This window comes from Elephantulus edwardii, unplaced genomic scaffold (assembly GCF_000299155.1).
Source record: "Elephantulus edwardii isolate Elephantulus edwardi_28Jun2011 unplaced genomic scaffold, EleEdw1.0 scaffold00005, whole genome shotgun sequence".
Classification (NCBI taxonomy): Eukaryota; Metazoa; Chordata; class Mammalia; order Macroscelidea; family Macroscelididae; genus Elephantulus; species Elephantulus edwardii.
This window is the reverse complement of record NW_006399755.1, coordinates 20,119,229-20,132,113: the sequence shown is the minus strand read 5'-3', so window position 1 is coordinate 20,132,113 and position 12,885 is coordinate 20,119,229. Positions and strand designations below refer to the sequence as shown.

Below are 12,885 nucleotides of genomic sequence, written 5' to 3'. Positions count from 1 at the left end.
ATCGCACCTAACAACAACAGAGAAGGAGCGTTGCCATGGGAGAGACTGGTTTTAGCGTTGTCTCCTTTCAGTTAATGTCTAAAAAAATGCTCTCATTTCTAAATAATAGAGCAGAAACATGGACCATTTGAGGAGAAAAAGACTGTTATGTACTGTCTTACTTTATTCTGGGCATAGTGCCAGGCACTTCACATCTTCATCCTATTCAATCCTCACATCAACCTCTAGACATAGATTTTCTTGCTCCCACTTGACAGACAAGGAGACCAGCAGGTTGACTGATCTGTATGAGAGTTCATACACCATGTTGATTAGTAAGTAGTAAAACTCTGGTTTGAAGGCTGCACTCCTTGACCCAAGGCTCTCTTACCATACTACTGTGCTAGGAAATAGAAATAAAACAGTATTTAGATAAGCCAATGAGCATCAGAAGAAGTCTCAAAGATAATGATACATCATTTTAAAGAGAAGAATCACAGAAGAGAGAGCAATTAGCAAAGTAATGAATCATCCTCTGTTTAAGAAATAAGCTAATTAAATTTATCTACGGAGAAGCAGTGGAGTGGTTCACATTGCAGTTGCATACACCAACTATTTGAACTCTTGGATCTGTGGTATGTTTTATTATAAAATGTGATCTTACTGCTTGTCACGTCTACTTTGCCAATCCTTCATTCAGAGAAGCTAAGATGATGTGTGTACAGTCAATGTAGTAACTGTAAAGAAATAGTCAAATGTAGGGTATCTTTATTGACTTTTGTCTAATATGTAAAACATTAATAAAAATATTATTTTGCATTTAAAACATGAATTAAAATTTTACAGGAGGGAATCAAGTTCTCCTTAAATTGTATAAGGAATTTAAATTTTAGTAAGCAAGGTTTAAAGTTTGACTTGAATAAAAACTAGGTCGTTATACTACTTATACTGTATGTGATTTTAAAAGATCCCCAGGTACATAAATGATGTGTCTTCCACTGCTAACCCCAGGGAGCTCTGGTGGCCTAGTGGCTACTGAGTTTCACTGCCAACCCAAAGGGCAGGCTGTTCAAATTCACCAGCTGCTCTGAGGGAGAAAGATGGGCAATTTCCTCTCACATGCCTCTGAAAATCCACTGGAAGGTCAGCTGTGAGTTGGTTCAGATCAGTGGAACATAGCAACAACTAAACCAACAGCTTGAACAGTTTGAATCCATCCCGTGGTTCCCTAGAAGGGCCTGGAAATAGGCGAAGATTACAGACAAGAAAACCCTTTGGGGCAGTTTGTAACAAATGAGGTTGCCATGAGCTCAACTGAAATTGGTGACACCAAGTTTAGCTATGTTGTCTGTTTACATGAGTTTAAATTCTTTTCTATGTATAGTGGAAACTGACTGTGAAATTAATGAATATATTAAAGCTACATTGAGAAGTCTGAAGTTTTAGCAGAAATATAGTTTTGTAATTTTTATTATAAATTTTATTTCATTTTCAAATATTCTGAAGAGAAACATCCTTTTATAAATGTACTTTTAAAATTCATAAATAGATTTGTAGTAGAAGTAATCCAGTATTTGGACCAACCAAAGACTGTAAGAATTAAGAGTCTATATTTCACAAGATATTTATATATCTTGTTAAAGAGGAGAATCAGAGAAGAAAGAGAAACAGTAAGGAATCCTCTTGTTTTAGCAACAAGTTAATTGAATTTATTTAGGAAGAAGCACCAGAATGGACTTGCATTTACACATATTAACATGGTTGAAGGTAAAATGAACAAGAAATTGTGCATATTGCAATTAATATTACAAAACAAAATGAATGAATCATATTGAAGCATATGAATGAAGCATATGATTGAAGCATATGAATGATAGAATGAAAAACCAATGTGCTTTGTCAGATTTCACTCAAATCACAATAAAAAGCATTTTAAAAAGAAAATAAAATATACTTTTTTTTTGTACTTAAAATCCCTTTAATCTTGCTAAGGTGATCTAACAAAAAACAACATGCTTTGGTTGTAAAATAAAATATACTTTTAAGATTCTTCCTTTAGAAACCATAAAAGGAAAACAACAACAACAACCACTCTTTTTTTTTATAATAAAGATTCCCTTTGATTACTAGCAATAGCAGTTAAGTGTATTTATGGAAACACAAGATGCCACAAAGATCTTTCTGTAATTCATCAGAAGTCCCATCCTAAGTCTAATATATTACATAGCTCTGCTCAGTGGTAATATCTTGTTTTGTGACAAAGCCTTTCATGTAAAATACTCTGATGGTAAGTAGTTGTAGTTATGCCCTTGGATTCTTGAAAGCATGTATACAAAAAGTCCAGTGAACAATAGTATTTCTAGACAATGAGGCAATTGGCTTCCTATAAAATAGGCAGGAAATGGTCTGTAAAAACACTAACAATTTGCAAAAGGTTTCTGGCTTGAAGTAAAACCTGAAATGAAAGTATGTGGTTATCTCTGTGTGTGTGCAACAAAAAATTAAAGGCAGTTGCTTGGGTACAAGTTCTGATTCTTTTTTTTCTTCTTTTTTTTCTATATTTTATTAATTTTCATAAACATTTACAGAGATTTTGGGTTTCCATTCATTCATTGTTGCACTATTCTCTCTACCCTCCTCCCAGTTTGTTCTTGTCCAAATGCCACAGTGCTTGTCAAAGCCAGTTCTGATTAATCTTCTTTGTCAGTGTGTCCTTTGCCATTCCCTATCACTCCTCCCTGAGAGAGACTTCACCCTGAGTCATAAGGAAAAGGGGATGGCGTATTCTCTTAGCTACTTCCTGCTGAAAAGGGACGCTGTGGGTTTCAGGGTGAAGATCTTCTCTCACTACTCTAAAGGGCCCCTATGGCAGTAGGAAACACATAGACTATTATGGAGATTGATTTTGGGATTTAGATGCACTCTTATTGATTGTGCTTGGCCGTACATGTTCATATCCTTGAAGATGTATCATGGGGGTGTTGCAACCTAGAAGACACAAATTTGACTAACAAGTTATAAGTACATGAGTCCAAAAATTATGGAAAAGTAAAAGAAAAGATTCTTTCATTGTTTTACAAACCGTCCCCCAGGTCCCCTCCACCATGTAGCCCTTGCTCTAGTCTCCTGTGATGACAGAAATACCTAGTTATATATCTCTTTTAAACAGTTTTCTCCCTCCTCTGTTTCAGTGCAGTATACATTATTGAACCCATCTTACTCAGTTTCTCCCCAACCCCAAGGACAGTCCCATTCTACAACAGTGGCATCATGTAATATTTGTCCTTTTGTGACTGGGATATTTCACTCAGCATAATGTTCTCCAGAGTCAACCATTTTGAATAATATTGCATGAGTTCCTTGTTTTTTAATGCAGCATAGTATTCCATTGTGCGAATATACCACAGCTTCTCTAGCCATTCGTTTTTTGATGGGCACTTAGGTTGTTTCCAACTCCTTGCTATTGTGAACAAAGCTGCAATAAACATGGGTGTGCATATATCTGCTTGGATGTCAGCTATGGTCTCTTCAGGGTATATTCCCAGTAGTGGAATTGCTGGGTCAAATGGTATCTCTATTTGCAACTTTTTGAGAAAGCGCCATACTGCTTTCCACAGGGGTTGCACCATTTTACACTCCCACCAACAGTGAATCAGGGTTCCAGTTTCTCCACAACCTCGCCAGCATTTGTTGCTTGCTGTTCTGTTAAATTTTGCTATTTTGACTGGGGTGAAATGATATCTCATAGTTGTTTTAATTTGCATCTCTCTTAGGGCTAGGGATTTTGAGCATTTCTTCATGTGTTTGTTAGACATCTGAATGCCGTCTTCGGTGAAGTGCCTGTTCATATCCTGTGCCCATTTTTCTATTGGATTATTTACCTTTATCTTGTTGTGGTGCTCAAGAATTTCATAAATTCTGGATAGAAGTCCCTTATCTGATATGATATTACCGAATACTTTTTCCCAGTCAGTGGCTTCCCTTTTTACCCTACTGGAGAAGTTTTTGGATGTGCATAGGGATTTGAGTCTTAGAAGGTCCCATTCATCTATGTTATCTTCTCCTGGTTGTAGCTTTTCCAGGATACTGGGAAGACTGTTTATGTTGTGGATTAGGACTTCTAGTGTTGTTCCTAGCTTTTCTGTAATGAATTTTATAGTCCTTGGTTTTAGTCCTAGGTCCATGATCCACCTTGAGTTGGTTTTTGTGTATGGAGTGAGGTGTGGGTCTTGCTTGAGTCTTTTGCAGATATTTTTCCAATTTTGCCAACACCATTTGTTAAAAAGGCTGTCGTTCCCCCACTTCACTGATTTCAAAGATCAGTTGACCATAGATAGATGGGTTGATCTCTGGATTCTCAATTCTTTTCCATTGATCTATGTGTCTGTCATTGTACCAGTACCATGCTGTCTTTACCACTACTCAACAACACCAAAAAGAACTCAACACAATGATAGCAATAAAACCTAACCTTTCAATAGTCACACTGAACGAGAAGTTCTGATTCTTTTAACCCTTAATAATCAGCTCACATTTTAAAGTGTTTACAACCTTGAGTTAAGGGAGTGTTCCCTATTTTCAGATGGTCAGTGTACCTGACTACTAGCCAGAATGCTGAAGGTTTGAGTCCACTCAGAAATGTCTCAGAAAAAAAGCTGTCATAGCCTTAAAATTCTATGGAGCAATCCTATTCTAAACAGCCATAGTTTTCTCCTTTTTGCCATGAGTAGAAACTGATTCAATGGCAACTAGTTTATGTTTAAATTAAGGCACATTAACATCTGTCATAGATAATTTGACTTAGACATGAGAGGCCTTTGTGTTGTTTTTAGTCTAGCCTGTCCTCTTTCTGCAATAAAATGTTATGTGTCCCTGGGTTTGTTCCTTTATTGAGCACTATTTACACGTAAGAAACGATTTAGGTGCATTCATTTATTAGAACACTAATTATATGCAAGAAACAAGACCCTAAAAAAGAGTCTGCACATTCCAAGACAAGTAACCCTGAACAGTTTGGTTGTCTTTTCCATCAACATCAAAAGTCAAAGGTACCAGCTTACTACCCTACTGACTTGGAACCTCTTCAAACCTAGGAGTTCCTAGGTCCATCTTACAGCAATTTTTATTGCACTTTTGGGACTTCTCCCTTATTCCTCAGTTCTCTAATTCAACTGGCAGTGATGGTTGCATACAAAGACCATTTGGTCTGGATAAAGACCAACTACTCTAGTGCAGCCCTCCCTTCTAGATTCCTGGTTTAGACCCAGCATGCTCTATCACGAGGCCCTTGGTTTCCTGCAGCTCTGCACAGTGTCCCACCATTCTGTCATCTTTGTTTTCTCCACCTCCTTCCCTGAGCTTTTGTTCTCTCTGCCTCTTTGAAAGCCAGATTTATGTTCTTCACATATGGGAAGTATTTTTGGTCAAAATTAAGATCCTGTAATGTGCTTCTTGGCAAAATGATTTGCTAAGCAAGATTGGCTTCAACTTGAAAGACTTTTGGTAGGCAAAAAGACAAAACAAAACCCCCACAACTCACGCTGGTCATAGTGTGATTCTTATTCGTACAAGCTAAATATACTTACATTTTTTTTTTACATTTTACATGTGTGCATTAAATGAAACCTCCTGTCCCATGTAAAAGGGATTGTATTAGAGTCATAATTTTTACTGTCAAGCTATGCATGATTGTAGAAATCCATATAGACATTTATATACCCGTAAACACTGATTTTATGGTAGGTTGTTGTTGTTATGTGTCATCAAGTCAGAGACAACTCAAAATTGACCCTCTAGTGGTTTTCATAAGCAGTATATAGCGTGGGAAGAGATTGCCCATCTTTCTTCTATGGAGCAGCTGGCAGACTCGAACCATGTGCCTTTTGGTTGACAATGCAAATTGTTACCACTAGACTACCAGGACTCCCTTTAATAGTAGGAAGCAGAATGATTTTTCTTAAGGATTAACACTCTATCCAAGTGGCACAAAGAGAACATGGTATAAATAATATTAACAATCTGCTTGCAGGGTCAGCCACAGCTGGCTGACCCTGCATGTGTGGATCATAACAAACTATGGCTGACTCTGAGAAGAATGGGAATCCCAGAACACTTGATCATGCTAATGCAAAACCTATACTTGGACCAAGAGGCAGTTGTCAGAACAGCAAAGAAACGCTGCATGGTTCAAATTTGGGAAGGGCATATGCCAGGGATGTGTCCTGTCTCCATACCTTTCCAACCTGTATACAGAACAGATTATCCGGGAGGCTGGGCTCTATGAGGAGAAATGTGGGGTAAAGATTGGTGGAAGATCTATCAACAATCTGTGTTATGCAGATGACGCAACCCTGCTTGCTGAAACTGAGGAGGACCTGAAGCGCTTGCTGCAGAAAGTCAAGGACTGCAGCCTTTAATATGGATTGAGGCTCAATGTCAAGAAGACAAAGATTCTCACCACTGGAGCAATTGGTAGCATCAGGATGAATGGTGAAGAGATTGAGATTGTTCACAGCTTTAGTTTGCTTGGCTCCACAGCCAACCCTCTCAGCACCAGTAGCCAGGAAATTAAAAGACGTATTGTGATGGGAAAGTCTGCTATTAGAAACCTCTCCAAAGTACTGAAGAGCAATGGTGTCTCTCTGGAGACTAAGATGCGTATGATACAGGCTGTGGTCTTTGTTATCACTTGTTACGCATCAGAGAGTTGGACAATGACTAAGGAGGATAGAAGTAGAATTGATGCCTTTGAGCTGTGGTGCTGGAGAAGAGTATTGAGGGTACCATGGACTGCTAGGAAAACAAACAGATTCATCCTCAAGAGGGTTAAACCGGGTGGCTCCTTAGAGGCAAGAATTCTGAGGCTTTGCCTAACATACTTCGGACATGTTGTAAGAAGGGACCGGTCCTTGGAGAGGGACATCGTGCTTGGTAGGGTGGAGGGACAGCACAGGAGGGGAAGGTCCACTATGAGGTGGATAGATTCAGTGACTGGGGTAATCAGGTGTGTCAGAGACAGTGTGATTGGCACAGGGCAGAGCAGAGTGTAGGGCTGTTGTACATAGGGTCGCTATGAGTCGCATGCGACTCGACGACACATAACAACAACAACAGCAGCATGCAGGGTGCTGTATAAGAGGTTTTATATACAGCTCTTTCAGTGAATCCTCACAAGCAAAGGTAGGAGTAGGAAGCAGGATTACTCCATTAAGAGAGAGGCAGGCTAAGGTTTAAAGGTTAAGGGTCTGGTTTACAATCTCCCGACTCTTCCCTGTTCGATCAGGCTGCTCCTCATTGTTAAGTGGGAGGCTGGAGAAATCCCAGGGTTCAGATTCCTACAGTCCTTGCCTCTCCTGTGGGTGTTTTCTTCTAGAAAACGGTTCAAATCCAAGATCAGGTGTGGCTTGATGAATTTCTTGAGAAGACCAGCACCCAGGACTAGTATCGTTCCTCATGGACAGGGAAGTGAAATCGCAAGTGATGGGGACAAGTCGTCTTGTCAGGTGCTACAAGGGAATGGCACTCAAGCTTTAACACAGACAGATCTGTATTGGAATTTTGTCTTTATCACTATTTAATGACTCTGGGTAAACGATCTTTTCTGAGCCTCAGCCTTAATATGCAGCAGTTCTGCACGCCCCACTCACAGTGTTGTAGTGAAGATTAGAGCGAGCTTACAGGACACACCTGGCAGTAGTTGGTCATTATTCTTTTTCCTACCTTTTCTAGCCATGCACAGCTACTGCGTCCACCACCACTTTGCATTAGCGGGCTTCAGCCTGTCTTGCTTTTTGAGTCACCACTGATAATTTTTAGCAGCTGGAGTCGGCGGATTAGTATTAGTCTTGATCTGCTGCTATACTGAGTCTCCTCTTAAGTGCTGACTCCAACTCCATGAATCTCTCCCATCCCCAGCTCAATACCTGGGAGTGGTCTAGTAACATCTGACTGAGACTTCCTCCTACTGTGAGGCCTGCTGGAGTGAACATCTATATCCATCTTCCCCCTGGGTCATGCACAACATCTCCACAAACTTTGAATATTGTAGAATATGACTGTAAAGTTGGCCTTAGTAATGAGGGGCTGTCATCCTGTTTGCTGCCACTGTGCTATTCTGAACATCTGCTCGGCATCAGGCCCTGTGACACACAGGTATGTGTGGTCTAGGCAGATGAGTGAAGTGCTTTGCATACGTTATCTAAGTTAATCCTCACTACAGTCCTGAAGATGTATTATTCATCTCTTCATTTACTCAAGTAGGAAAACTAAAGCTTAGAGAAGTTAAAGTTGCATTTACAAGTTACACAGATGTTAAGAGGTCAAGTTAGGCCTAGAATGCCAAAAGAGTAAAGATGTAACATTAAGGACTAAGGTGCACCTGGCCCAAATCATGGTATTCTCTGTTGCCTCATACTCATTTAGAAATTGATCAAAGAATATGACCCAGCTATTCCACTATTTGGAATATACCCTGAGAATATGAGAACTGAGGCACAAACAGATTTGTACACCAATGTTCACAGCAGCATTATTCACCTTCGCAAGAACATGGAAGCAGCCCAAATATCCAACCACAAACGAATGGATTGAGGAATTATGGTACATTCGCTCAATGGAATACTATGCAGTACGCAGGAGCAATAACTTTGTAAATTATTACCTAACTTGGGAGGGACTGGAGAGCATTATGCTGAGTGAACTTAGTCCCACAAGGATAAATTTTGTATTAGACCCTTATTGTAGAAGGAGTATAAGGATCCAGGAGGGGTGGGAGAGGCTGGAAGCAGAGGGATGTGGATGTGCAGGGTGAAGAGGGGATTGATTAATCATTGGATTGTACAATTTGATGGGTGGCGGGGTGAGGGAAATTGAAAGAATTTGTTCAAATTTGTATTAGAATTTTGTAAATAAACTAGTAGAGGAAAAAAGAGTAAGGAAGAGTAAAGAATTGATGCCTTTGAATCGTGGAGTTGGCTAAGAATACTGACAATACTATGAACTGTAAAACAAAAAATCAAACTCAAATATGTCACGAAAGTCATGCAGCCAGGATACTTCCTGGAGACGAGGATAGGTGAGTTTAATCTCACATACTTTGGGCAGGTTATCAGAAGGAGATAGTCCCTGGAGGAGAACGTCATGCTTGGTGAGGTAGAGGGTCTGAGAGATGGATTGACATAGTACCTGCAAGAATAGGTTTGACTAAACACAGCAGAGATTGTGAAGATGGTATATGTTTAGACATTGTTTCACTCTGTTTAACATAGGGTCTCTTTGAGCTGGAGCTAGCTACTACATAGCACCTAACATCAGTAACAGGAAGGATGTCAAGATTCTAAACATAACATGCATTGGTTTTCAGCTCAAATGCTGACTCTCCACACCTCTATCCTTTTCTGAGGCAGCAGTCGCAGTCCTTTACCAAAGCGCTTCTCACCATGTGCTGTGAAGTGTTTATGGTTTCCATTCTCCATTAGATAATGATTTCCATAAAGGCAGAGGTCTTCTTGACTAAGGATGATAGAAGAGTTGATGCCTGTGAGCTGTGGTGCTGGAGATGAGTATTGAACATACCATGGACTGCTAGGAGAAGAAACAGGTCTGTCCTAGAGGGGGCAGAGCAAGGCTACTCCTTGGAAGCAAGGATTTGAAGCTGACATACTTATGACATGTTGCCAGGAGGGACCTGTCCTTGGAGAGTGAATCATTCTTGGAAGGGTGGAGGAAAAATGCAAGAGGAAGACCCTGGATGAGATGGATTGACTCAGTGACTGAGGTAATGGGTGTTGCAGTCCGTTTGCTGGCAACAAACAGCAACACCCTGAATGGGGGTAAGCACAGTGGAGACACACAACTCCAGGAGCCATTCAGAGAGTCAATCCAGCTCAACTCTACTGGAGGCTGCAGTGCACTTATATACGAGCAAGTAAACAGGAAGATGGGATAGGGTGGGCTTACAGATGTGGGACATGCAGATTGGATAGGAGAACCTCAGCCTCATGCGGACTACTCCCAGCTCAACAGATGTGGCAGCATCTTTCCAGGTGGTGAGCTTTCTCAAGCTGGTACAGCTAAACACCCTGAATTAAAGGCTGTTGGGAGGCTTGCACTGATCCGGAGCTTAGGCGATCTGTCCTGGCCAGTCGCCCTCCCTTCCTCTCCAGCATTCCCCAACAAATGGGGATAAGTGAGTCAGGGACAATGAAGTTACCTCAAGAAAGAGCAGTGTTCAGAGCTGTTGTACACAGGATCACTATGAGACACAAGTGACTCAATGGGACATAACAACAACAGCCCCTCACCAGTGCTGAGTTTAGGGCCTAGCAACCAATAAGTACTCCAAGGCGTGTCTGTTGACTCAATTGTATCACTCTTTTCTCTACTTGTTGACTTAGGTTGCTAAAGAACTAGCATGCCTCTCCCCAAACTTGCCTGGGCTATGTCTGCTCTAGAATTGACACCAACAGATACTGTTGGGTCTGAAATTGTGATTGAATGGACACATGTGTGTGGTGTCAACTAAAACAATTACTTTTTCCAATACTTGTCTGTATCAAAAGCTTTTAGCCCTAAAAAAAAGAAAAAGCTTTCAACCATCATATTTCTTTCATTTTCTTTAATGTGGCAACTTTACAGTCTTTCCTGTCTGTGTGACACAGACAGTTTTGAAAAATATAGGCCATTAAGAAAATAGAATGCTCCTCATTTTAGGTTTGTCTGAGGTTCTTTTATGATTATATTCTGGTTATTTAATCTCTTTCAGAATCTTACATATGTGATGTTGTGTTCTCAGGCTGTCGTTACATCTAGAAGGAGGACATGCCAATCTACTAATCTGAGTTTTTCTTCTCATCCAATTAACAGTCTGTCCAGTTTCTTCCCTGTAGCATTAACATATTTTCTTGTTATATATGTGGGGGATACTTTAAGGCCAAGCCTGTGTCCTGCTCATCAAAATTCCCCTTGGATCCACGGATGATTCTTACTGATGATGATTTTGCACTTAAACGTCATAGCTGATCTTTTACGGGACCCTATATTAGGGGTGGGGGAATGTCATAAAAGATTCAGTTAATATGATGAGATTTGAATATGCCTGGCAGTTTACAGTGCCATATAAAAGTTAAATTTACTGACACTCTTAAGTGGTTCAGGAAAACAAGTGTGAGTACGTAAAGACCAAAAATACAAGGGGAGTAAATGAAAATGAGGTAAAATGTTAAAAGGTAATCCTTGGGTAAAGAGTTGGTGTTCTGTATTATGCCAGTTCTAAATTTCCTATTGAAATTGTTTTCAAATGAAAGGCTAATAATAAACATTTAGCCAAATGTAGAATAAAAATGAAATATGTTAAGGAGTTGGACAGCCAACCCAGATGAGGCCAGTTTGCACCTATCAGATGTGCAATCTCCTCCGTGCAATTTATAGCTTCTGCAAACCCACTGGAGGGTCAACTGGGAATTGGTTCAGACTCCAGGGCACCTAACAAAAATCACCTAAAGCAATGTACATTTTTAATTTAATGGTTGACATTGAATCAGTTAACATGTTCCTCCTGGACTGAATGGTTTCCAAGTTCAATCCCAAATGAGATCCTGTGAGTCTCTGTGAGCTAGCAAGATGGATACTATGAGAAAATGCCAATTCCATATGGTGGTCTTATGAAAGGGAAGACTCTAGTTCTGGTTATGCATGTCTCTGTCTTTTTATTAAAAGGCAATGTGTGAGTTATGGAAGGATATGCAAAGACTCTTGTACAAAGGATCAAATGGCCATGGCACAGAACCTGCAAGCACCAGCAGCCCCAGGACCCTCAGTCTGCCTTCATGATCGCTGCATACTCCTTCTGGTGCTCAACCAACTTCAGGAACACTTCATACTTCTTGTCATAGTATCTGTGGGAGAAACAGATATGAGCCTGTTGAATGATCTCAAGACCGAACTGTTATGGGGCATCCCCCTAAGCTAGGAATGGGAGTAAGGTTTGTAATTCCTCCCATGCTTTCAGTGTTTAGAACAGGTCAGCAAATGTCACTCTAATTATCTCTAATCTGTTGCTGTTAAGTGTTATCCAGCCATAATTGACCCTTCACTGAGTTTTCGAAGGCTGTAAATCACACAGTAGGAGATTGCCTACTTTTCTCCGAGAAGTTGTTGGTGGCTTTGAACTGCCTGCCTTTGGGTTGAAAGAGCAAATCCTTACTCACAAGACCATCAAAGTTCCTTTATCTCTAAGCTACATGAGATGTTTTTACCTCCAATTTAGACCCAAGGCTATTTTCTCAGAAAGACCTGCTAAATATGTTGTTAGGTGCCTTTGAGTCAATTCCATTTCATAGCGACGCTAAGAAAAACTGATTAAAAACCTGCACAATCTTCTACAGGTCTCAAGATTACTGCCATGTTCAAGTTCATCTTTTACAGTCACTGTGTCAATTCATTTCACTGAGGATTGTTGCTCATCCTCTACTTTGCTACGCATGATGTCTTTTCCGAGGACTGGCCAAGTCCTGCCAACATGCACAAAAATATGTGAGATGAAGTTTCACCATCCTGACCTCTGAGGATCATCCTGGCTTCACTTCTTCTACCACAGATTTGTTTACCGATTTACCAGTCTATGGTGTGCATCATAGATAGTCACCACTGTCATCATCTTAATTCTCTATCATAACTCAGCATCGGTTCTTCTTTGATGTTCTTCATTCACCATCCAGCTTTAACATGCAGAAAGTACTATGGCTTGGATCAAGCATACTTTAGTCTTGAAACTGAAACGCTTGCTTGCCCATTCGCACTTTAAAGAAGTCTATGGGGGAGAGAATAGTTTAAAAGTATTATATTTTAGGGCATTATGTTTATCGTAGGAGTACATAATGAGAGTTTCAGAGTGGATTATATTTTGGG

At 40.2% G+C, this 12,885-nt stretch overlaps 1 protein-coding gene across 1 annotated transcript in view; it reads right to left on the bottom strand.

The window, feature by feature from the left end:
* Positions 1–11,791: 11,791 nt before the first annotated feature.
* Positions 11,792–12,885, bottom strand: part of FGGY (FGGY carbohydrate kinase domain containing) — a 741,424-nt gene continuing 740,330 nt past the window's right edge. The window contains exon 15 of the mRNA XM_006879829.1: positions 11,792–11,873. Within this exon, the coding sequence (XP_006879891.1) occupies positions 11,792–11,873 (82 nt within the window). The remainder of the gene's footprint in view (positions 11,874–12,885) is intronic.